Source organism: Tyto alba, unplaced genomic scaffold (assembly GCF_018691265.1).
Source record: "Tyto alba isolate M040663 unplaced genomic scaffold, T.alba_DEE_v4.0 Super-Scaffold_21, whole genome shotgun sequence".
In the NCBI taxonomy this organism is placed as follows: Eukaryota; Metazoa; Chordata; class Aves; order Strigiformes; family Tytonidae; genus Tyto; species Tyto alba.
In genome coordinates, this window is record NW_024881295.1 from 6,507,041 (window position 1) to 6,533,453 (window position 26,413).

The 26,413-nt window shown below is 40.7% G+C and overlaps 1 protein-coding gene across 2 annotated transcripts in view; it reads right to left on the reverse strand.

Moving 5' to 3' along the window:
* Positions 1-5,260: 5,260 nt before the first annotated feature.
* FBLN1 (fibulin 1) overlaps positions 5,261-26,413 on the reverse strand; it is an 82,456-nt gene continuing 61,303 nt past the window's right edge. For both annotated transcript variants that reach the window (XM_042795547.1, XM_032986443.2), the window contains exon 17: positions 5,261-7,775. In XM_042795547.1, coding sequence (XP_042651481.1) covers positions 7,636-7,775 — 140 coding nt within the window. In that variant the 3' untranslated portion in view covers positions 5,261-7,635. The remainder of the gene's footprint in view (positions 7,776-26,413) is intronic.

Genomic DNA, 26,413 nt, shown 5'->3' on the forward strand with positions numbered 1-26,413 from the left:
GACGCATGATTGAGTCACATATTCTGTTTGCCACAGATGCAGGAATCTCAGCGACCCCCTGGGTGGCCTCCCTTCCCATAGAGAGTGACAAAGTACCGTCCCAAATGGGAATGTCTTACAGAAGAGGGCTTTTGAGTCTTCTCTATTGCTCCATGCTTCACGTTGGTTATTGCACTTTGAAGTGGTATGTGGATTTAACTGTAATAAATAAAAGAGGGTAGCCATAAACTGCCCCATGCAAGTGTCCATCCTGGCATGATCTAGAGTGATTCAGAGTGCCACAGTAAAGCGTTTGGGGTATGAAAGCATGGTGTGCCTCTGTCTGTCTGCAGTGAACCCAGGAGAGATTTTCTTTCTGCAGCTCTTCAAGATCTCTCTTCTTGGTCTCGTGGACATGTTCAACTTCAATGGCTCAGTTACAAGTAAACACTCAGTGACAGAAGAAAAGAAAAAGATGGATGCAGGGGGTAAAAATAAGGAGAGGGAGAAGATAATCCAATAAAAGGAAAGGGAGAGAAAAAAAAAGATGAAACAGGATAAGGTGAAAGCAAAAAAAAACGGCTCATTACAGAAAAGATAGCGCATTCTAAGCCACAGCAGGAATGAAAAATCTTTCATCAGATCAATGATTTTGGAGTCTTGGTGGGTGTACTTTATGTCTCTCTTGTCTAGTAGCAGCAATTTCCACACAGCCTCACACCTCCTGCGCTCACCACAGGCTGCAGGGAACAAAGACACTCAGAAAGCAGAAGTGATGTTGGGAAAGGCTTTGGCATTCCTGAGATATAAATCAGATCTTGGTCGCTCTCACTTTCCTTAGGAGAAACGATATTTCTTAACTCATGGCTAAGAGCACACTGGCCAACCAGAAGTGGCTCTGGTATTTTTATCAAAACTGCACTTGCTTCAGACATGGCCAATAGAGAACAATCAAGCGGTATTTTTGAGGGTGTCTGACTGCACACCCTTGGAATGAGCATCCCTAGGAGACCTCAGCTGACATCTTTTAAAGAGCCAGCAAAGGTCCCAACTTAGAGAAGGATTGTTTTTCCTTTCAGAGAGAATGCCTGTTCCGCAAATCAAAAGGAGTACATTTAATTAGTTCTGACTGGGTGTTAAACATACTAAAAAACAAAAGCGAAGTGGCAGCCAGTGGACCCAAACTCATATCTTTCTATAGAAAACAAATACCTTTCAAATGAGAAGACATATCAAGACAGTGGGTATGCCACAGTAGAAAAAAAAATATTGTAGAATGCTTTTATAAGCAGATTTTTATTTTCTCAAAAAGAAAAAAATAAAATAATGCTAAGGAGCATATTTATTTATTTTGATTCTACTGAATTCTGACAGCCTCATCTTGAATTCTGCTTGGAACTACCTCAGATTCATTTTTAATCCCCAAAACTTTAATTAATCTGCTGTCCGTAACATCGTTTGCTTATTTTGAGATGCACTAGATCACCATGCAAAAAATACATACAAATGGCGTTTACCACTGTGTGAATATTTTTCCTGGTATTCTTACAGAGAGTATCCTCACAATTTACTAGCAAAAATGTTAAATGAAAGAGAAGTGGGGAGGCAGGGAACAACCAAACAATTGTCTACATTAACACTTACTTTTGTACTGATTGAATACAGCACACGGATCATACATCAAAGGTCATTTTCCAGACCCTTTACAGTCTCATTTAGACAAAATCAGAATGCAGACAAGGCACGCACTTACTTCAAGCAAGCTGACATCCCTTGGTCGTTTCGAAATCTCTGTAGAGAGATTCGCTGTAGAGAGATTCCCAGAGAGAATCTCTGGGGAGCCCGGCTGTCCAGGGGTGCAGGGCCCATGGGGAGCCAGACAGGGTACGTCTGGCCACCGAAACTGGTGCTCACTGCCCACTTGTGTGGGGGCTCTCTAATGCCATGGCAACTCATGTCGTGTGACATCCAGCGTAGCAAATGCAAAGGACATCCCCACAGGACACCTGGTTTTTGACTTCATGTGGAAGGAGGTGAAAGTTGTTGATGTTCCTTTCTCAGAATCCTTGTGGTGATATTCACTGGTTGCTCACAGGGTATTTGCAAACTATTTATTGCCACTGTCCATCACTTTTGTCTCAGCAACCTGTAAATGCAGTTGAGCTGACCTGCCTTGTCTCTCGTAACTTCCTCCACACAATTTCCTTGTTCTTCAGTCTCTCCATTACCATCAGATTTATTTGCCCACAATGGCAGCTGGGAGGCTACCAAGCCCTGTCACAGCCCTCGAATGCACCAGTAGGCCCTAGCTGGCACCATCAACCTGTAATGGCCTCTCTCTGCCACCCTCCCCTGCAGCCGCCTCCCCTCGCTCCTCCCGGGGGCTTGGCCATCGGTGCTGCAGGCCAGCTCTGATGTGGGGCGGCTCAGTGACGCCGAGCCCGTCACTCCGGGGAAAACTGCGTGTGGAAGGGCTGCCGGAAGGCTCAGCTGGCTGGGGCCGGCACACGTGGATTTGGGAGCTGCACTGGGGCCCTCGGCCTTGGTCCTCGTCTGAGCTGTGCTTCACGGGTGCTGTGCCCAACCATGTCAAGCATGGCCAACCGTCACCCGTCCTCCCCTCTGCCCGGGCTTGGCTTCGGCACTTCCAGCGGCAGCAATATGGGGGTTCCAGGTCAGGCTTTAATGTCTTGGATTCAGCTGGCTAGTAAATGCATCAAGCTGTCAACTGAGATTATGGTCTTGTTAAAAAAGGGTATCATCTGGCAGCATATTTAACTGGGACAGTACTAAGTGTGTCACCCTTACTTCTGATGAAATAAATTTTTACTCAGCTGCCTCTAAACCTGGAATTTGACAGGAAAAACTCAGAATGAGCTTCCCCTGGCTCCTATGTTAATAGCCATTACTCCTGACTGGACACAAGCTAGACTTTGCTGCAATTTCATGGAAAGTTTGGAATATACATGACATTAAAATGGTTCTGTGTAGAACATATCTGATTACAAAGGGAACCAATCCTTTAACTTCTGTGAAGGACAACCTACCTGCGAAAGCCCATCCCACAGACAGCACTCCTGGGGTGGTTTTCTTGTCCAGCTGCATTAGCGATCTCCCTACTGTCAAGGGCAAGAGATTTAGGAGACGAGCTGCCAAGATTAGATGGGTAAGATAAAGCCAATATGGTCATGGCATGAACAACTTCTCCATTCCAGAAGGTGTGAAATGCTCCTCAGGCATCAGGATTTCTTGGTCTAAAGAGCCTACCTAGCAAGCTACACCTAATACATACACATACACAATTTTCTTATGCGATATGGATTAACACCATCACAGAATACAGAAAAGTCACGTCAGCATCCCTGTAAAAGCCTTTTATGGAATACTAAATCCAAGCTAATGAAACATTGCAAGAGGATCACTAGAGGCTATTGTTCACAGAAAATGCTTCTAAGAGACCACGATCTTTATTTCTGCCACAGCTGGCATCTACTATTTTCTGTATCATTAACATTTCCACAAAGAGACCAAAAATGCAAATACTCATTTAAATAAGAAAGGTAGCAAGATCACATTGACTGATGAGCAGAGCATATTCTATGTGTTCAGTGGAACAAACAGCATATTTAAACATCTTCTGACACTCGCTCCTAGAAGGAGTTGTCTTCACAGTAATATATGTACATACCAGCTGATATAAGGCAGCCAGTGTTGAATTGGTGGCTTTATGCCACTCTTCAGAATTAGATGTTAAATAATAATTGCATTCACTTCAGTTACCAGTATGCATATTTTTAACTGGATTGAAATACTGGCTGTCATCCACATACACTTGCTAATTCAACTACATATCATTACAAAAACTTACTGTATTTCATCTGGAAACCATCTCTGTTTTAATTCCTTTATACCAGCATGGATGCAGGAACACAACTGCACCGAGCCTGATTCCATAAAAAGTGCAGCCTCTCACCTGTTGATGACACTGGTGTCACTTACTCTGCTCCAGAAGCCATACTGGGCCATGCTTGTCACGCCACCCTGCCCTGCACAAGGCAGGAGATTTCACCAGGGCCCTGTTCGCAGCGCTGATGGAGTGCATGTGTTCAGGCACAGAAGCAGTCACGAACTGGATGGGCGAAGTGGATGCTATAATGTTTTTAATGAGCCAAAATCAGGCATAGTGTGATTTTGTGGTTGAGACAGGAACACATTAATGCTGCACAAGCTCCAAATAATGGATGTATTCACAGTGCTGACAAGCAATTTGCCATGTTGGAGTGTTCTAGTCAGTCACCAGCAGCTTCCAAGAGTTACCATACACTGTAGTTGGGACAGCTACCCTGGAAAGGCACATAGTATTTCTCTCCAAATCATGAAATAACTTTTGTCATCACTGCACAAGCTTATCCAGCTATCATACGTGGAATGTACTGATTTGAACACTTGTTCATTGCTATTGTCCTTGGCTGTCGTGCCCTCCCTCTGTAAAAAGAGTAACTGCTTTGCCTTCTCTATCTGCTAATAAATTATAGTTCCATCAAGTGATTTTTAAACTGAAGAAGTAGAATGTAGATCAGTCTATCAGCAAATTGAGCTGAAATGTTTGGTTTGTTATCATTTTAGTTGACTAAGGCTATGGCCCTGATTACTCAGAACCGTCTACTGAATGCTTACTCCAGCAAACTGTCCTAATCTCACTAGAAATAACTCCAAGGCAATTTTTCCTGCCATAAGTCTTGTCCTTGAAGCAGTCCCTGTAGCACACAAGAAGTCTTCCCATCTACGCAGGATGCCTGACTTTTGGCAGAGCAACCTGAGACCTGCTGCTCCTCCTGTCCGGAATCTGGCTAGCACCTGTGAGCCTTTGTTTATTCGAGTGTTTTTTGTCTCTCCACACTCACCTAGTGACAAATAAGACAGTTTATCAGGTAATTTGATCCCATGTAGTATCCGTAATTGTGTGTTACTATTACTCATTCTTTTAATGGTGTATGATTGTTTTTCCAAGGCACCTTATATCATTCTGTGTATGACTAAGCAGATGACTCTTAAAAAGCAGACTAATGATCACTCAGCAGTCATCTACTTGTCATCTACTTCTAAATGCTCATTTACTTGTGATTCTGTTTCCCCACAATTAAAATTATTTGAACTTAGACCTAATCAATCCAAAGAAAGCACAGCAAAAGAAAAGCCCTCAAAGTGAGTGGATCTCAGTGACAATTTCACTCGAACAATCTTGATGATTTGCCAATAAAAATTACAAAGTTTTACTTCGCCCCTTTTCAACAAATGAAACTTTATTGTCACAGGTTCGGATGAGAGAAATATTTAATCTTTCCTATCATTACCAAATCATCTTGTTTTTCTATGCTGATCTATTAAAAGTTAAGATACATCACAGTGACAATGGCACGAAGCACTCATTATATACAAAACATAAAATAATCTACTGGATCAACGTTCTCATATGACATCAGGAATTTTTAAAAAGCTGCTTGCAATTTTCAAAGATTATTTGGGACAATGTAGGAAAACAGTTTTCCAGAAAGTAGTGGTAATCCTTCTTCTATCCTATTTTTACTCAGAAATGCAGACAGAAGAAAGGGAGAGGTGTATTTCTGTGGTGGCGTCTGCCTTCTTTACAGAAAGGAGAAGTTTGTAAATTAGTTTGTTCAGCAGTTTGATCCTAAAATCAGATTTCTGCTGTCCCAAAGTTCTTTTCACTGTAACTAAATACCACTTACAGAGGAAATAAAGGATCAAAATTTACAATCTAGAAAATCAGGTGGAAACAGTTTTTGTATTTTTGGTACTAAGGCTACTTACTTTTCCTACACTGGCAAGAAAAAGAACTTGATGATATCAGGAGAGTCTTTCATCCTCCTTTTCTTGAACTCTGTTAGTATAAGAAAAAATTTTACTTTCCAGTCTAAATGAGAATTACATAGGCTAGTAATCCCTGAAGTCAACAGTACCTCTTGTAATCTGGTGCTTTCCAAAATCTCCATCAGTTACTTGAATGATGAAGGTCACCTGCTACAAATATCACATCAATTTACTACAGAAATATGTAAGTATTTATTGAAATCATAAGGACTTTAGAGGTAGCCACTGACAACACCGAACACATTTTAAGCTGATAGCATCCTGAAAACCAGGCTATGTATGGGGTTGGGATGCTCTGTAAGTGTGTGGGGGAACAAATACCATCAAGAGGGTATCCTTTAATCAAATTTTATTTATGAGAATGTGTTATCATAAAATCTTAATTTAAGGAGTGAGAATGCTGCTGGCAGAGAAGCTTCACTGCCACAGAAAATGGAATGAAGACTTCTGTATGTACACAGTGGAGTTGCTATGGTCTTTCATTTGCAATTGATCACAGAGGACAATATTTATTATTCTTATTCAAAGATCATTCAGGTCAATGGAAAGATGCCCTTAAGCTTCAGGGGCTTTTGTATAAAAGGAAGAGACAAATGCCCAGCACCAATAATGTCTGACGAAATAGCAGACTGTTTTTTGAGTGGGGAATGTGTATATATACATGTAATTAACTTACTTTCAGGAGATATATCATTTTTCTGATAAGCAGAAACAATACCGTACTTCTGAGTATTTCCCATCTGATTTTATTTCCTCATATCTTAACAAACATAACAAACTGAAACATGGAACTATTTATTTTTTGTTCTGTAATAAAAAAGATACGTTACTTTGATGGCCAGAAAATACATTAAACATTCATTTATTTGTGAGAGTTTCATTATATTTGGTTTGGTGCATAAGAAGTGTACAGTTTAACATGTTAATTTTATTACCAATTTTAGAAAGGTATGGAGCTTTGCTCTATAACAGACAGGAGACAGAGGTCTGAGTTTCCCATGTATTGTTGAGTACAGATGAGATTGGCATTTAAGCAATATGCCTTATCCTTGTAACAGGTTAATTTCAATGAGAGGTATTTGTTTAATTAGAATCAAACATAATCTTACAATCAAATAATAAGTACAAAAAAAGGAGTATTTTTTTAATATGTGCAATAGCTTGTTAGTCTCCTACTATTTCTAATTCCTTCTGCACTTCCTCTTGTAGCCGTAGCTGAATGGTGCTTTTTAAATATCTAGGCTAAACTTTTCAGAAACTATTAGCAATTGTGGGTGTCTAATCAGAGTTATTCTACTGGGGCCCAAAAGTGAATATTTAGCACTTTCTGACAATCTGACTCCTTCAAGGTAGTTAATATTGAGGTACCAAACTTCTCCATCCAAAGATACCGTATAATTATCCCAATGAACTCTGACATGTAAGTTGTTCCACATCCTCAGTTGCTCTGGTTATCTGGCCAAGGAGCAATAGTTAAGATCTGCCTAAACATTTAGAAAAGTTTTAAGTTTCACTAGGCAGCTGAACACTTTTACACACTACTTATTTATACAGACAACTACATCAGTCTCACTTAATTTTCTCCACCCTATGTCTAATCAACATAATAGCTTGTTATTTGTCTTAAACTATAAACCAAATATTTAAAAATAAAACAAACAAACAAAAACACTATTGGGTTTTACAAACAAGTATATGATGTAATAGTTTGTGGTAATGATTTAGGTCGGAGTGGCTTGCCTGTGTGGGATTTTAAACGCTCTCTCAGAACCAGTACTCGGAGACAAAGATGTGAACATTGACGATGTTACGATGAGATACCACTCCACCCATGACGTAGTTCATCTCCAGTTTCAGGATGGCATGGAAAGGTCCAACAATGGGCCTCACCTGGCGAACTACACCTGTTGGGGTAGAAATAGGTTGCTGAGATTAACAGGTAAGTCAGATGGGTTTGGATGAGCTACACTCCCCTTCATTTTCAGTATAGCTGGTGGAAAATTATCTATTGGATCTGTAAATAGCTTGCAAAAAAGCTTGCAAAATAAAAATAAAATATAACTTTTGAATCAAAATACCTTGAAGAAGATCTTGAAAGAGCACCGAAATGCTGCTAATGGCAGAAAAACTATATATTCTGAAATGAGTGAGGTTTTTTTTTTACCTTTTATTCAGAAAGATAAACTCTGTAAGCAGTCTGTGACACTGCTTTTTAAGCAGGATACAATGAGACATTCCCTAGGTAAGCCAGTACACACAGTTCCCTGAGGAGTACATGAGCTCACACACCTGGGAATACCATGCAATTTCTGGTTCTGTGTTGAAAACAGCATTTCATTTGAAACAGTAGAAATTATTTGTCATGCAGTAGTAAAATCAACCCTTTCCCTATAAACATCAGATGACACTAGTCTGGAAATTGTTAGTGTGCCATATCATGGATGGACAACCCCACAGGAAGCAATGAGGATAAAAGCAGGGGAGTTTAATGAGGAAAGGGGGACTATCACAGCATCTCTTCCTGCAACATTCCTCACATGGACGGCGGCCATTCCCTCACCAACATCAGGGCTTGATAATGAGGAAGGAAGCAGCAAGGAAGTGAGTCGTGTCTTTAAGGCTCTAGTCCTTTGGTCTGTTTTACACGGAGAATCTCCAGTGCTGGGGTCCAGCAGGATGAGGACTGATGGGGGCTGAGGGTGGGGGGGTTCCCAGGGGGGTGGCAGGGCAGGGCTTCTCCAGACAGGGCTTGTCCCACCACCCCAGCCAGGCAGCAGGGCAGGCCAGGGGGCAGCCAGGTTCAACCAAGGATCCAGATCACCAGGCAAGTTCATGGTGATGACACTGGGCCAAAGTCAAACTGTGGAGGCAATGTGTGGGTCAGGGTCCAGAACAAGAGGAGCGACGGCTGGGATGGAGCTGGAGACCAGCTCTCTTCCAGCACTGCTCGGGCAGGGACTGAAGCTGAAATGGACCCCCTGGCCTCTGAGCAGGCTGTGGGAGAGGACCTCAAGGAGGCCCATCGGGACCTTGAGGTCTTACTGGTGCCTTGACATGATGTGACTAAACAGAATAGTGTTACAGCTTCCAACCTTCACAAAAGAAAGTCAACAGGAGCTTTGCCATTGACTCCAAAGGCTCAAGATCAGATCGTAAACATGTTCTCACTTCATGGCTACCTTCTAGGTCCAGTGTTACAGAGCAGGGAGCTACCAAACAGCTCTCATCTGAAAGGATGTGTCCAAAAGGTCAAAATCACGTAAACCCAAGGTCAGCCAGCAGGCAGAGGGAGTTTGGTGGAGACCCTCCCTCTTCAGACATCTCCTTCTGACAAGTGACTTATCTGACGGGGCATTTGACTCAGAAGGAAATACACAGTTTAAGAAAGGATTATTTAAGATGCATTCCTTCTGCGTGCTGAGGGTTATGTTTCACAAGCAGGCAGCACACCAGCGCCTTCCCAGAGTCCCAGCCGAACTCCTACAGCAGTCCCCTACGAACACACTGGCTTGAGATCTGATGGGAGAGATAAACGTTTGCTTATGCAGGCTGTCAGCACCTTTTTCTAAGGCAGTGATGACATTACAGTTTTGTCCTGTTTAAATGCTAACTAATATCTTCAACATGCAGTAAAATTGAAAATTTTTCACCACATTCACTTTCCTTGCCATATTTGATGAATACGCTTTTTAAGGATCCCTCCCCCCCACAATTTATATGTACATACATACTTTTTTTTTTTTTTTCCCCAGTTTTCTTGGCTACTCTTCTGCACCTTATAAAAATGACTGGGCTTGGCAGATGATATATTGAAAAAGAAAAGCCTTCTTAAAATTGCCCTCCCTTTAGGGTAACATTTAAAGCATTTTGCTAACAACACATCACATTATTGCAGGCACTGCTTTAACTGACAACCACGGAAACACACAGCATTGGAATCACTCAGTGCTGGCAAGCTGTTTAACCCACCCTGTTAGCGGTTCATGCAGTGATCACCAAGCCTCAGATGGCAAAGGTTGCTGTTTCCATTTAGCAATCTTTTTATAGTGTTCTACACTTCCTTGCTCTACACTACCAGAGTCTACTCTAGTGTAGTAGTGGGACTGCAAATTGTGTTTTTATCTGATGTGATGCAATTCTATTCAAGATGGTTTATGCCACAGTATGGCATCTATCTGTACCTTACTGATGTAGCATTCAAAGCAATTAGTAACTTTCTCGTTCTTTTTCGGAGGTATTCTGCTAATAGGCAGAAAAAATGGAACATTTCTTTTCAAGGTGGAATGGGCAAACACATTGTGATCCACATGGCAGCACCTTTTCACACAGTTCTCTTGCTACACTCTTAAAATCATGCCTAATAATGGTCTTAGAAACGAACGTTGCACATGTTAAGATGGCTATATTGAAGCAAGAAATTGAAGGAATATACAAAGAAACACAATACTCTCACAATATTTACTTATCCAGTTCATAGTGCCAATGTCCTAGATGGTCATGAAATGACGACCAATGCAAAAGAACTAATTTCCTTCCTCTCTTATTGAATAAATAGGATGATGCAGTCGGATGGGTTTGCACTACAGCATGTCTATAAGGATGCAGTTATTCTAAATGGGCAAAAGGGAAAAAAAAAAAAAAAAAAGGAGTAAGGTAAAAACATTGAAACATTCTACTGGTTTTCAGATCTTGGCAGATTTATTCATAAGAGCTTTCCATTTCTTTTGGTGAGAAGTGCTAAAATGGAAAACCTGAGTATTTTTCTCCACCAAACTCAATGACAAATGTGGGTGGAAACCATGCAATAACAAAGATGCTCAGAGCCTGAAGCCTGGCCACACGCTTATCCAGTTCCCAGTGATCCGGCTGCAGTAGTCCTAGGACTTGTCTTGGAAATGCTGTTATATTATATTGTATAAATATCTGCTATAATGGATCACTGCCTTTTGATGCTACCTGTGTCTAATTCTCTAATGTCTTGTGCATTTCATGTCTGGTACAAGGGAGGCACAGCTATTCCAGACCCAAAGAAGGCCAGCAGTGCCTTGTGCCTACTCTCACAAACAGATACCTAAAGAAAAAGCTTGAGAATTTGGCCTGGTCCATGTAATACACATACATGGCTCAGTAAATCATTCAGTATCTAACAAACATTTAGCACAGGACACATTTGAAGATGCCATGTATAATAATTCTGGATGTTTTTAAGCAACGTGGATTTATCAGTTACTGCAATATTTGCATAAACATGTTGTTCCACTATGCCTTTTGGCAGACTAATGCTGGGTCCAGATTTGTGGTCTGGCATCCCTCAGCACTTATGACTGAATATTAAGTATAAAAACATACTTCATAGTAATAGGAAGGTTACAATTTTTAAATGTACTGAAAAGTCAGGAAATGTAGAAATAAAGCAGCTGCTTTTCGATCTCTTTTTTACCACTCTAAATCCAAAGTAGCTGGATGGAGCCACTCAGATTTGACATGGGGATAACTGCAGACTATGACTTGTTCCTGGATCACTGTCGCAGTGCACATTGTCCTGTGAGTCACTCTCTATAGGATGCCAGTAGAACAATGGTGTTGCTCATTAAATGACCTGAAAACAGAGGGCTCTCAAATACCACCATCAGCTGGTCCTCTCTGGGACCAAAGCTGAAGACTCTACAGTTGGTAAAAGGGGTGAGTTTATTTAAGCAAGTTTGCCCAAATCCTTTTCCAACAAAATTAAATTTCAGCTATGTTAGCATTTTGCACCACAAAAAGCCAGGAGAATATTTGTCTGTATTAAAACACGGTGAATCACTGATAATAAATGAACACAGAGATTCACACGGCTTCTGAATCCCATGTGACAGGCAATCTTGAGCATCTGTGTTGTCTTGCCTACAGGCACATCTATGCAAGCAAGCGCTGTTACCCTTCAGCCTGATGTGCTGCTGTTGCTGTTTATATTCTTTGGTTCATAATCTGTGACCCAAACACAGACTCAATCTACAGAAAACACTATGTGTCACAGGCCAGGCAGACTACTTTCCATCAGCTCACGTTTGTTTGGTTTTGCTTTTTTGTTAACTGAGCAGAGATGTTACTACATGTCCCAAATCTGCTTGGGTATCTTCATGGTTTGCTGACCTCCTTTTAGAAAACAATGATAAGACTTTTTTTTTCATCCGCACTTTGCCCTTCTTGCAAACAGCATCTATGTCAATCCTCTCCATCTGCTGATCTGTGTAAGCAAACAGCCTTGGCTTGAGAGGCAGTAAGTTTTTGGATGTCACAGTTATTTCTGCAGAGATAGTCTGACCATGGCCCAGAACCTGTAAAGCTCTGTAATTAATACACTGAGCTGCTCTCTTGCCCTGTTTGTTCTTCTTTCATGTTTCCTATTTCAATTTTGTCTAAGGTGAAAGTATGTCACTGTGTGTAGTGAAGATATCAACCTAAATAATATATAATACTTATTTTCAAGTGAGAATGACAACAACCAACAGTCTTAGAGCCACTGTCACTGGATTACTGAGGTTTTGCTTATCAAAGAAGATGGGATAAATAAGACAGCAAGGTTAATATTGTTAATCTTCCTAAGCCTTTCAGCAGAATTTCTATTATTGTAATCAGATGCCACAGGTATTCCTTGGCTTGTCTATACCTCTTTAAGATATCATTACATTTCTCTGCTTTGAAATATGTGAGACCCTCGGGCAATTCACCTCTGTGTCTGGTTTCTGCTTGTATTTTTGCATTAGGCAGCTGATTTGCTAAGAAGCTCCATTTTGAACTTAGGAGAAACACTGATTTTTTTTACCACATTAACCCATTCTGGATGACAAGTCTCTGCATTATCATGCATTAACATTTTGTCTCCAGAAATCCAGACTACTGAGTCTGAATTCTGTGGTAAGGTCACCGCCCAGTATGCTGAAGAAGCACTTGCAAATCTCTTCAAACTACTTTTTTTTTTTTCTTTTTTTTTCTTTCCCCCTCCCCTCCTCCCCCCCCCCCCCCAACTTCTAACCACAAAACCTGCAGATTCATTGAAATGAATCTGGATCATTGTGTTCCTTATACCTCTTGCTGAACACTGCATTTGCATTTTCTCTAGAGAAAGTTCAGGGATCTCCATGGCTTGCTGGAAAGCAAGGCAGAACCAAAGAAGTTTATCTTTACACTGCCACTAGAAAAGGCTGCTTGGATCTGGTGGAGAGGATGCATTGTTATGTTTTCTGTTCCAGAGGTGAAGGCTGGATTTTCCACAGGGACTGATTCTTGAGTCTAGTCAAATATTTGAACCTATATCATCATAAGAACACAGTACAGGCATAAGCTGCACCCATTCCTCAAAAAGAAAGCCTTGGAAAGCCTAAACTCTTAAGAAACTCCCCCAAAATCAAGCTGAGAAGTGTTAGTGGAGTAGACAAGGGATCAGAGGCTGAAGGGAGAGGCGAGAGGGAGTGCTGATTACTGGGGAGCTGTAACTGATGGCTGCTGGAAGAGGGGATGTGCTGAAGTAAACCTCCTCTTGCCTTACCTGCATATGCATATGCAGGCATATGTATTTGTGTATATATTAAACAATCCAAACTGTTGCCAAATCAAAAGTTGTTCCTCCAAATAACCTGTGGGCTATGCTCAGGAAAATACAATAAACACAGTTATCAAAAATGTGATCAATTCCCTCAACCACATTTCAAGCTTTGTGTTAAGTAACAAGCACAAGAGCTCTTTTCCTCTTACCACCTTCCCATCCTTTCCCCCATAGATGGGGTTACAGCTATATTGTTTTGTTCCGGTCATCACATGCTGAAGGATAGTAACAAAACTACCTCTTTTTTTCCCTTTGTGCTCACAGGTAGCACACAGACTCCTTTTTGTGATTCTTCTCAGGTGGCAAGATAACAAAGAGGCATACAGCTTTTTACTATCAGCTGAATCCAACAGTATTGCCCCTTTTTCATTAGTGCAAGACTTCACACTCAACATTATAGGCAGGTACTAATTTAGCCAGTCATTCCAAGAACAAACTATTTAGGAAAAATTGCCTTTTTTTTTTGTTTGTTTTTTCCCCCAGCTAAAACTGACCACAAACTGACTAAACTCAGGATGGATGGTGAGAAGTTACTGAGAGAGCATAGAGTGGTGAAAAGAACAATCCACCTTTCTGAATCATTAATCTATAGTTAACATATTAATCTGGTCCAAAGTAGAACAAAACACATCTTTTTATTCATTCTGAGATCTATTTTAAATTAAAAACTCTCTAAAAAATATCTAAAATAATGAGATATGTATTTGAAATACCAGAGGCAGACAAGCAAGTCTGAGCATATCTCATTGTTCACTTTTCCTTCAAAATAAACACACACTGCTGTTGAATGTTTTGTGTGTGTGTTTGCATCCTAGCCATTACTATTAAAACTAATTTTCACAAATCAGAAACTAATAGGTAAACTGAGAATTAGTCTACATTCACTCTACGGCAAGTGGAAATACTGGCCATATATATATATAAAAAAAAAAAGAATATCTGCATTAGTTAGAATCAACAGCAACTTGGAATATGAAATATGATATGAATTATTGTGTGGAATACGGCTCCGTAAGAATTTTAATACCAGCTCCATTGTAAAATACAGTCATAGACAGCAAAGGGACTAAGGTCTGAGGAAAGCTAAAGAAGCTCCTAGGACCAACTTGGTAATTCTTATGTGCAATGATGTTTCTTTGCTGCTGATACACAGCCTGTTTCACTGGCTGCCTAGCTCTGAGGTCCCCAGGCAATTTCTAATCAAGTACACCCCAGCAAGGCAGGCAGGACAGCAGGGTCGAAAAGCTGAGCAGGCTATGAAGCTTAACAGGTGAGAGGCAAGAATACGTACTGGGGCTAAAAAGTGCATAGTTTGTTCATGCAGAATGTATGACAATTTGGTGACAATATATTCATTTCTATTCCTCAAGAGATAAATAAAAGCCCATATGAGAGGCATAAGAGCCCAAGCAAATCAGTTTTTCCCTTAAATTTCCTAATCCTTGGGCTACAAGTCTACAGGTCTGATTGTAAGTGAAAGCTAAAGTCCATCATAAAATGTGCCCCCTTTGAAAAAAAAACAGGAAGGATTGTCAAAAGAACTTGCTATAACATGGTGAAAGACAGTGCTGTCTGTTTTCAGACAGAACTTTTGGGATGAGCTGCTAGTGACACCTACAACAGAGAGATTTCAATGACACAAAAAACACCTTATAATTTTTCCTCTAGCTATTTTCTATGTGCTTTAAATGGATACTTGGAACATGAAATGATTAATTTGGAAAAATTCAAGTACCAGAGAATGTGGTGAGAGCTGTGGATCTGGAGCTGGAGCCTGAACTCAGCTGAAACTCTGGTAAATTATTGCACTTTATATTAACTTCCAAATAATCTCAGCCTGTGTTCTGAAGTCCTACATTTGGCTGCTCCATTTTGCTCTGTTTCCCCACAAAAAACATTCTGGTCCTCTTTACCGCCTTGTCTGAGATGTATAGTCCTAGCTGCCACACCACAACAGTAACTACCATTTTTTAAGCAATGGATCTTTGGGAATCACAAAAATAACCCTGAAATAGTCTGCTAGTTTGTGTCAGGCCACGGGTATGTATGATTATGTACAAAGGATGGACAGAGGCTCTCCCCTAATCTTAGTGAACTTCTTTAACCCCATGTGCACGTTGCAGTAACAACGCTGAGAGGCTATCATCTCAGCCTCCTGGGACCTAAAGCCATTGCATGGTTATTAAAGAAAAGTAGCCCAAAACACGGGCATGCTAGAGGTAATGCATGGTGCACAACTTTCTGTCGGGGAAATGCGTGTTTATGACTTTCCCTTAAGCAATACAAGAAGACCGATCTCCTCATGTTAATGCAAGATCCTGGACTATAATTTCAAATTTACTTTTCTCCTCAAGGCCTCTTGCTTTATACCGCTGGCCAAGGTTTTCCAAATTAAGAGTAAACATCTCCGATGCATCAGTGTTACTTAAGAACCAAGTCATAGTTTCAAAAGAGATGTTTAGGCAATTAGGAAGTTTAGGAGTAGGGAAATGATTGTTGCAGTGGCTGTTTTAAAAGGCAAAGCTGATAGGAACATTCTAGAAATGAGCAAGAGAAAAAAAAATCCAGCCATGAATAAATGCTTCCTTGGATCAAATCACAGACAACGAGTTGCAGGTTAGGCTTGAATACCAGACTATCTCAGTCTACAACATGTAAATACATATCTATAGTGTGAAGCCAGAACTACACAGCCAAACAGTTTTTTGGCTCTATAGACCTCAACTCTAAGAATTCATGTTAAGATTTGCAAGAAAAAAGTTATTTCTTATTCAGTATTCATTACAAATATACAAAGTTCATCAATAAGGTTGAAAAATAATTCACATCTTGGGGTCACAAACAGAAAATACTTATTTTAGGCTATTTAATTTTCTTTTTTTTTTTCTGCAAAAAGCTTTGGGGCTTTTCATACATTAAAGTTTAATTAAATTCCTTTCCTAAAGGCTGTACTTCATTCCAAAAGGTTATGCCAATTAATGATTTTTGGTGCTTAAATTGCTTTGCCAACATAGTTACTAGAGTACTTACTGACCTATACCATGCTAGGGGAGAAGGGAAGTGAATCAACTGTTGGGTAATTGCTCAATGTATCCTAGCTTTGAGAATATAATGCTTCAAACATTGCACATTAGGGAATGTCCTACTGCATGTGGTAGAGTGAAACTGCAAAGTTTTTCCTTTCATAGCAATCCAGTCCTGTCAAGTTTTCAACATCACTGCAATCCAGAATCAGAATCACAGAATAGTGGAGGCAAGAAGCATCTCTGAAGATGATCTATACAACCCCTTGCTCAAAGCAGAGTCAGCTAGAGCATATTGCTCTGGGCTATGTTCAGTCTGCTTTTGAATATCTCCAAGGACGGAGACTCCACAGCTCTAGGCAACCTGTTCCAGTGTTCAACCACCTTTACAGTAAAGAAAGTAAGCTTTTTCCTATGTTTAAATGGAATGTCCTGTATTTCAATTTGTGCCCACGGACTCTTGTCCTTCCTGCACCACCGAGAAGAGCCTGTCTCTGTCTTCTTTACTCCCTCCCATTAAATTGATCAGATTCCCCCTGAGCCTCCTCTTCTCCAGGCTCAACAGTCCCAGCTCTCTCAGCCTGTCTTCATACAACAGATGCTCCAGTGCCTTAATCATCTTCATCACCCTCCTCTGGACTCTCTCCACTATGTTCATGTCTTTCTTGTACCAGGAAGCCCAGAACTGGACACAGCACTGCAGTGGTGACCTTACCAGTGCTGAGTAGTGGTGAAGGATGATCTCCTTCAGCCTGCTGGCAACGCTCTTCCTAATGCAGCCCACTGGCTGCTTTTGGGACAAGGGCTCATCATTAGCGCATGATCAACTCTGGTGTCCACCAGGACCCCCAGGCCTTTCTCTGCAGAACTGTTTTCCAGCTGGTAATCCCCCAGCGTGTACTGGGACATAGGGTTATTGCTCCCCTCAGATGGGACTTTGCATTTCCCTTCACTGAACTTCATGAGGTTCCTGTCAGCCCATTCATTACTCCAGACTGTTGAGGTCCCTCTGAATGGCAGCACAAACCTCTGGTGTATCAGACACTCATCACGGTTCTGTTTCCTCTTCAAACCTGTTAAGGTACACTCTGTCCCATCATCCAAGCCATTAAGGAATAAGTTGGCCCCAGTACTGATCCTTCAGATACACCACTGGTGACTGGCTGCTACCTGTGCTGCTGATCACAACCCTTTGAGCCTGGTAGTTCAACCTTTCTTCAGTCATCTATCTCACTGTCCACTTATCTAGTCTACATTTTCTCAGGTTGCATACGAGGATATTAAGGGAGACAGTGTTGAAAGCCTTACTAAAGTCAAGATAAGGAACATCCACTCTTTTTCTCTCATCCACTAATCCGGTCATCTCTTTGTAGAAGGCTGCCAGGTTGGTCAGGCATGATTTCCCCTTCATAAATCCTTGCTGACTGCTCCCAGTCACCTTATTGTCCTTAATATGCTTGGAAATCATTTCCAGGTGGATTTGCTTCATCACCTTCCTAGGGGCTGAGGTGAGGCTGACCAGCCTGTAGTTCCCTATATCCTCCTGCCTGGCCTTCTTGAATACTGATTGCAGTGACATTTGCCTTCTTCCAGTCCACAGGAACTCCTTATCACCACAACCTTTCAAAGATAATTGAGAGTGACCTTGCAATGACACTGGCCAGTTCCCTCAGCACTTGTGGGGGCACCCCATCAGCTCCCACGGACTCAGGTATGTCCAGTTTGTTTAAACTTTCCCCAACCTGATCCTCCTCCACTGAGGGTGAGTATTTCTTGTTCCAGACATTCCTATTGCTCTGAGGGCCCCAAGACTCCTAAAGGCCAGTCTTATGAGGCAGAGAAGGCATTGAATACTTCAGCTTTCTCCATGTCTGTTGTCAGGGAGTGTCATGCCTCATTCAGAAGCAGGCCCACATTTTTCCTAGTATTCCTCTTGCAGTTGATATACTTGTAGAAGCCCTTCTTGCTCTTCACAGCAGTAGGCTGTGCCTCCATAGGCAGTCTCACAGGCATTATGTTCCTCCAGTCCGCTCTAGTTCATGACTGTGCCTAAAGGCACAATATAGCTGTCAAACTGCAGGCATTTCCCAGACCACCAGATGTCTGCTAACTTCACAAAGTTAATGTACACCTTAGATTCTGCCATCTCTCAAAAGCTAAATAGCCCTTTTATTTTTCTTTTTTCTTTTTTTTTTTTTTTGTGAAAGCTACCTATATTTCTCTCAATTATTTGTGACAATAACAATGTAGGCCCCTGCTATGTAGTGCTATATAGTTTCTGATATGATCTTTTTTATTAATAAGTGGCTGCTCTTTGGAAAATGAAATATTTCTTGGTAATCATCACTGCAGGCATCAAATCATATACAGAAAAATAGCTCTGAAGATATAATTAATCCTTGAGCTGCCACACCTGACAAACATAAATATGGTTAAAGGATTCAGAAAACTCATTAATCAAAATACAAGTACTGAAATAGATTTCCTCTTGCTTTGAAGTATATTGCCCTCATAACATTGTGAATTAGACATTCATTCAAGTTTGATGGTGAACACTTCACAAAATAATAGATTTGGAGAATCAAGTTAGAGTTGGATGTTAACAAGGTTTCCATGCTGATGGAGAACTGCTTCACAGGAATGTGGCTGGCTATACATATCTTTGCTGAAGTATCTGGAGACAAGATTTTCAAGAACATGTACTTTTCACACACGGACCTCCCAGATCTTTATTTAAATTTCTAAAAAAAAAGTCCTAATTTTCAACCGTTGAGCAACCAAGTGCTTATAAAATGCCTCAGAGGTCAGTTTGGATGTATAAAATTGCACTTTCATAAGCTACATGACACTGGGCAATTTCACTGCTGATTTAAACTGATCAAAAATAGCGGTCCTGATATATCCTCCACCCTTTCCCTTAGGTTAACACCCGAAAGAAAAGAACCAAAAATGTAGCTTGCTGCAGAAGCACTAATGCTGATGACAGGGAAAGGGCTGGAGTGTTTGTCCAGAGGTAGGCAGGATAGAGGGGTTTCCCTTCTGAGCACCAACAAAGGTCGAGATCACTTAGTGCAACCCCAGTGTTCCTATTAGGGAACAGAAAGGCAGCAGTGATTTAGGTACTGTAACAGTGAGGATTGCACTAGCAGCATAAACAGGGATCCTCGTGTCTCCGGCCAGCTGGTGCAGTGCTGACCACAGTAGCGTGTTACCTCAGGAACAGGCAAAAATGCCTTTGTCCTCAGAGCAATTCAATAACCACTACCCTACAGTGCAGCTCAAAGCTCAAAGCTGTACTGTATCCTTCTCTGAGAGGTGTAAAAGAGGCTTGAGGTAGGGCAAGATGCCTCTCAGAAAAAAAAAAAAAAAAGAGTAGCATAACAAGGTAAGCCTGTGCCTGTGACCATAAGTAACACCTACTGCTCAGATCTCTGCCATGCTCAGCATATCTGTTTATCACAGTAATCACTTATAAGCCACGTAAAGACAAAGCTCTCCTTTAAAAACTGTCCAAACAATTGCATCTAAAACTCTCCAGGTACTCATAGCCTTTGAAGTTTCCACCTAGGGTACAAGTGTCAGTTTAAGTTTAGCTAAAACTGAACCTGCTTCTCTTTTTGCCTTTTGTTTCACTTCTAAAAAAAAAAGAAAAATGAAATTACAGTACAGGAATTACATTTCATCATGAAAAAGGATCTTTCTGACTTGTTCAACAGTTCAGAAATTTGGGATTCAATTTATTATAAATGTTATCCTTCAACTACTCAATGAAGCTTAATTTCATTAACACTTGGGCTTCTCTAGAAAGCTTTGATTGCTGAAATGCATCAAATAAAGAGGCAATAAAGAGGCCTCATGGTATTAATACATTTTTTGGCCAGAAACAAATGGTAAATATTTTCAAAGCTATTATCTGTCATGTTGGATCATATGGAGCCTTGGTATTATGAAAGAATTAAAAACAACCTTTGATTTTACTGAGGTTTGGCTAGTTTACAAATACTATGATCTTTATTAAGGACACCAAATAACTTCAGAGAGATGTGCTCTTATCTTGGCTTGGCAAACTTGAAGTGCTTTTAGATCTCTGGTTTGCCTTCCAGCCAAACCTCGCAATGAGTTTTAATGTTGACAATGCTGCGAAATCACTCATGCCTAAAATGCAATAACTGTACTTGAAGTAGCCTCATTAAAAAATAGTTTCCACCATATATTTTTTAATCCTTCCTGTTCCACCTTTGAGAACGTGACATGCTTTATGTAGTATAAGAACCCTACATATTACAAAAACAGGTGGAAAAGCTTCAAGGCTGAATGTCTAAAACATGCAAAATCACATATATCATCCTCCCAATACTTTATTCCCACTGTCTTATTCACAGGAGGTTTAGTGTCCATCATGGTACATCATCATGTACATGCTATCTCTCCGTTTAGTGAGAGAGGCTTGGTTTACCCTCCCTGTCCCACAACCACATTATTCCGATCCAGTCAAGTTTTGATACAGTAGCATATCCATGACACCTGGGCAATTAATTATTGTAACCCAAAGCATTTCTTGGCAAAGAGCCACATTATGGCACACAGCACGATATGGCTCTCTGATTCAGCTTACCATGGAAGAAAAAGTACCTAATCCTGAGGATTTGACATGAAAGCCTTTATATAGCTGCTCAGTCATCACCTAGAGGCGACAGGTCTGCTGGTATTGTTAGCACAACTTCTGATGAGAGAAGCTTTCTGAATCTTAACGTGTGTTAATCCCTGACCAAATTCTCAAAATAAGGCTGAAATAAGGGGTCACTTCATCACATTTGACCCCCTTTAAAAATAAAAGTTAGGGTGGGTTTTTTTAAGTGAGCCATGCATCTGTGCATCACACTGGAAAAGATTTACCATATGCCTTGAGTCTCTTATATTCTGTCCCCATTTTTGTAGGGTGTGTAGGCGCTACTGCAGGAATGAGATGCTTGCTATCAACACACAAACTCAGAAGCAGCAGCAGAAGCAGCTGAATCCCTCACACAAATATTTCACACCTGGCGATCCTCAGAAAAGCAGGTCTCTGACTACTCTAAACCAGGGCAAAACACCTCAGAAGGCTGAATTCACATAGGCATCTCTCAGAGGAGTTGCTATTGTATGTTTCTCAGTGTACCAGGTTCTGAATCTGGCTTTATTTTCTCATTTATGTAGTATCTCAGCCCATTGTTTAACATTAATACCAAAAAATGCATGCTATGTAATCTGAACCAAGGACCCCTTAGCTGTTCCCTGACTCAGTCCATTTCTTTTTCAGGTTGGCAGGGTTTATACTTCACGCCACAGTTCACAAAACTTCATCAGAGTTGCAGTGTGATTTATTTGTCTGCTGGCTTTATAGAAACTGTAACCGAAGGTGGTCTGTATGAATGTTTTAGTAATACATTACACCTTCCTACCCAAAGGGTGAGATGAACATTGATCAAGGAGGAGAGTTTGATTAACCAGATACTTGCAATGTGGTAGAGTGAAATTTGGCATTAGGAAAGTTGTTCCACTTGAGTACGAGACTCATTCTCACCAGAAAAGCACCTTCAGCACTTCTCAGATATGAAATGAAAATTCACCTCCTGCTCGAGTTGCCTGTTTGCCTCCAGAAGAACTCTCCAGCCTGACATTTTTTCTGGAGGGGAGGGAGGGTGTTGAGAGATTTGACTACTGAACAGCACAGTCATCAGCATCCCGAAAGGGCAGGTTCAGGCAATAAATCTAGGATCCCGTTTACCAAATGGCTTCTGGGCACCCTCGTCTCAAATGCGTAGCTACTAATTTCGACAGGGCAACCTGGCACAGAGAAAAACTCACAAAATATTCTTTGCTGAGGGGCTCCTCTTGTGAAAGGGGCAAGCCTAGATGAAACCAGAACAAAGATAGTGAAAGGGACTGTGTCTTTTTTAATGTAAGGCTGCAAGAGCCTGTTGAAAAACCTGCTGAATTATGTTCCTGCTCTGTGCGCTCACTGTGAATGACCGGACAGCATTGGTTTTGTACTGCCAGACACCATTGTTGTTTCATGCTAATGACATTATAGTCATGACAAAAGGTGGCTATTGTTGCTTACTTTCTAGTAAGAGTATCCACAAGGGGAGATAATGTATGTGCTGAAATCCTTGCCCCTGTGAACAGCAGAGATCTCCTGGATGCCCTGGCTCTGCCTACACCTATCCTCTACTTCCCCACAGAAAAGCACTTGTAGGTGAACTGCTACTTTCAGCATCACAACCCAAATCAGTCCCAGGATCTCATTATGCTAAACACTCTAACAAATGCATGGTAAGAGCCAGCCAGCCTCTGGCCCAAAGATAAAGAGTCTAGAGCAATGGAGGATAAGGGAGAAGCAGAGAGGAATGTGAAGGTACTTGCCCAGCAGTGCAGAGTGGGTCCAGGGACAAAGTTCAGAACCAAATCTTTTGCAATACAGTGACTCTGAATTTAACATCAGATCATACAAGCATTTGCGTGACAAACTGTAAAAAGACTGCCACACTGGGAATGGCCAAACTACTTCTGAGATACAGAACTACTATCCCTGCGCTAAGGACAGATTTCCCAAAAAGTCAAATAAACCTCCAGTCTCCTTCTCCTGCCCCCAACCAATATGGGATCCCACAAGCACACTTTCTTATGGTATCTGTTTGTGTTTATCATCTGGTCATTTTTTTAAAGTCTCTCTCCAGTCTCTGGAACAAACTAAACAATCATGATACCATACTTGAAATTAGACTACTAAAAAATCCAGTGTTATGCTATCAGTAGTTGAGACATTTTCTGTAATGGTTCAAAGGTAACATCATGAACAATCACACGTGTAAAAAGTCTGGAAGGTCAGGACAGAAATAGCAGTGAAATCCTTGCAAACAACAATGGAAAGCAGCAGTACATATATGTAAAATTATAAGTAACTGTTGATATCAGTGTATTCAAGCATCAGCGTAACATCCCTGAGTAGCTCTATAGGTACAAGTGAAATGTTATAGTTGTATTGGCTGTTGATGTTTTTGACAAGAGTAGTACCGTTCTGCTTAATAGGCAAAAATATATGCTTAGGTTAGTATCAAATGCAATATGGAAGATTGCAACCTATCAAAACTGTTTTAGCTGTATTACAAAATTTTAAAATCTTCCTGAAGTTTACCAGACTACAAGGTGGTATTACAGTCACCTAAGGAAATGAATGCATAGCTGAGGGGGAAATGTTTTATAGTATCTGATAATACCTTAGGCATTGATAGGACATTTTTGTACAGGCTGAAAATGCATTCTTCATTTTTCACTGACAGCTGGTTAAAGGAGGAATGCAGTGAAAAGTCCATAAAAGCTTTTAAAAAAAAACCTGGATAGGTCTGCACTTCTGTTTTTCTCCCGCCCATGCTAGTAAGTGATGTGCAGTTGTTAACAGTATCTCTCGGATTCAGTGCCACCTTGGCCTGTTACCACGCCAGGCAACAGAGAGTCTACAACACTTCTTGAACCAGGAAAGAATGCTGTTTTGCATCTCTTTTTAATACAATAAAGTAGAAATATTGGAGGCAACTTTTTACACAACTCTTTTTCTTTGGCTTGCATGAAGTCTACGCACTGCCACTCCAGCAGGCTAGCTTTCGTTCCTTCTCTTCCACTGGAAGCTATTCTCTGTAGGTCAGCATAGCTAGTTTTGGAGTCTGTTCTTACTTATTTTCGTTCCTCTGTATCTGATACTGCCAATCATCGATTCCCATTTGATATACTTTCTTTCCTTGTTTTTGCAGTACTGTCCTTGACCCTTTCTTCTCCTACCTTTGTGTCTGTTCCTCCTACATCTCCTGTAGGAGACCATGTTCTTTCTTATTCTAACATTCCTTGGGGAAGCTCTCTCCTCTTTTTCGAGTTTCTTCTTTTTCCCTCATCACAACCTGCTCCTATACATTCTCATCTCCTCCTATGACCTCAGCTACTATCTCTCCATCAACAAAACACAAAGCAGCCAGATCAGCCACTCTCTATCCAATCCTACATATTTCTCAGCTTCACTGGCATCTTCTCCTTGATGTCTCAGTGCCAGCTTCCAGGGATAATGGCTAAAACTGATGACCTGACTCTCTTCAGTCCACAATTCTCTGTCAGTGTTGAAGTCCTTACTTTTCTTCTGTAACTTCACCTCTAACAGCTCCTCCCACTCTCTAAACCTTTACCAAAAGGAACCTGTACCTTTTCACTTTTTCTTAGTGTTATACTTTCAAGAGCATCTTGTTCCTTTCCATTCACACAAACACAGTTTAGAAGCAGGTTCTTCTTAAGGCATCATCTCTCTTCTTGTTTGTGACAACCTAGCAAAAAGGTGTTTTGCTAATGAAGGACTTCCTGCAAGAGCATCTCTACCGATCTGTCCTTTCTACCCCTCTTTTCCCAGTGCCGCCTCCTTTCTTTGAATCCCTTCATTGATTTCCTCTGCTCTGACATCAAGACAAGGTTTATTACATTCAGCTCTTTCAGTAACACTAGTGACTATTTTCCTGCTTTTTTCCATATTCTCTTACACATTTAATCTCTCTCTGAGCTAGTTCATGTATTTTCTTAACAAACAAACAAACAAACAAACAAACAAACAAACAAACCCCACCCTCCTGTAGAGGTTTTCTTGTAAATAAAATTTTCTTGTAGAGAAAAGATATTTGATGATCTAATTTACATTAGCAGATAAAATAGCTTTAATACTCTGGTCATTTCTCCTGAAATATTACAACAGAATGAAACACGCTTATTATTCCTTTAATCCATGCATCTATGATTTATTATCAGAGTAAATGTATTATTTCCTCTACAATATAGGCAGAAAAAAAAAAATAAAAATAGGCTATATGTATTCAAGAAGCATATGACCATCAGTGGTCATCAAGCATGGTGGTCCAGGTGTGTTTTCCCAAAAACGTATAAACTGATGGTTGCAGCAAGCTGGAACATTATCTTTGGAGATACATTCCTGTGTAGCTGTCTGTTACTGGCCCATATGATGGACACTGGTTACTGAGCCAGCTGGGCATTTGCTCTGCTAGAGTCCCTACGTTACATCCCCACAGTGTAACTTAGTGGGATAAACCAAAAAAGCTTTCTGATAACCAATAAGTCTTTCTGATATCATCTATGCCCTTCGTCTTTCTCCACCCTTTTATAAACCTTTCCCCTTTCTTTACAGGAGACCCTCATTTTGTGAACTCCTGTGGACTAGGGCCCCATCTTATTTGTCTTGAAAACTTCCCCACATTTTTATGGGAACACCTAACATACTGATTATTATTAACAAGAAAAATTATATTATGATGAGAGCAGCAGAACCGCTGCTGGCAGAATTATTTGCAATCCTAATTTCACACATACAACATGCTGTCCTGAACCTCTGTCCCTCCAGGTAATATCAGCTGGGGGTTTGTTTTGTTTTTCCTTTTCCAATTCTGCTGCAGGCAGTTTACTTTGCAGCTTCCATCCATTAATCTCAAAGTACTTTTACATAGAGGAATTAATTAAGACTCTTACATACAAGAATTAATTAAGACAGTAGTAGGCATGTTTTATCATCTCCATGTTGCACATGGGGGAACTGAGGTGAAGAGAGAGCTGCCCAATTCTTTTGCAGACCTGGGAATGTACTTAGACATATATAAGGTCTTCTCAACCTGGTATATAAGAACATCATTTCTCTCCTAACGTTGTGAGGCAGACATCCAATTTACCAAGTAAAATACCATTGACACGCAGTCCTATTATTCAAAATGGAAACGCTTCCCTCAGGCAAATACCGTGGCCAGTCAAATTTCTAAACACATCCTTCTTTCTTATTTCAGACAGAAAGAAGCACGCAGCACGAAAAGCAAACTACTGTAACTACTGTGGGATCTGATAACATTTATACTCT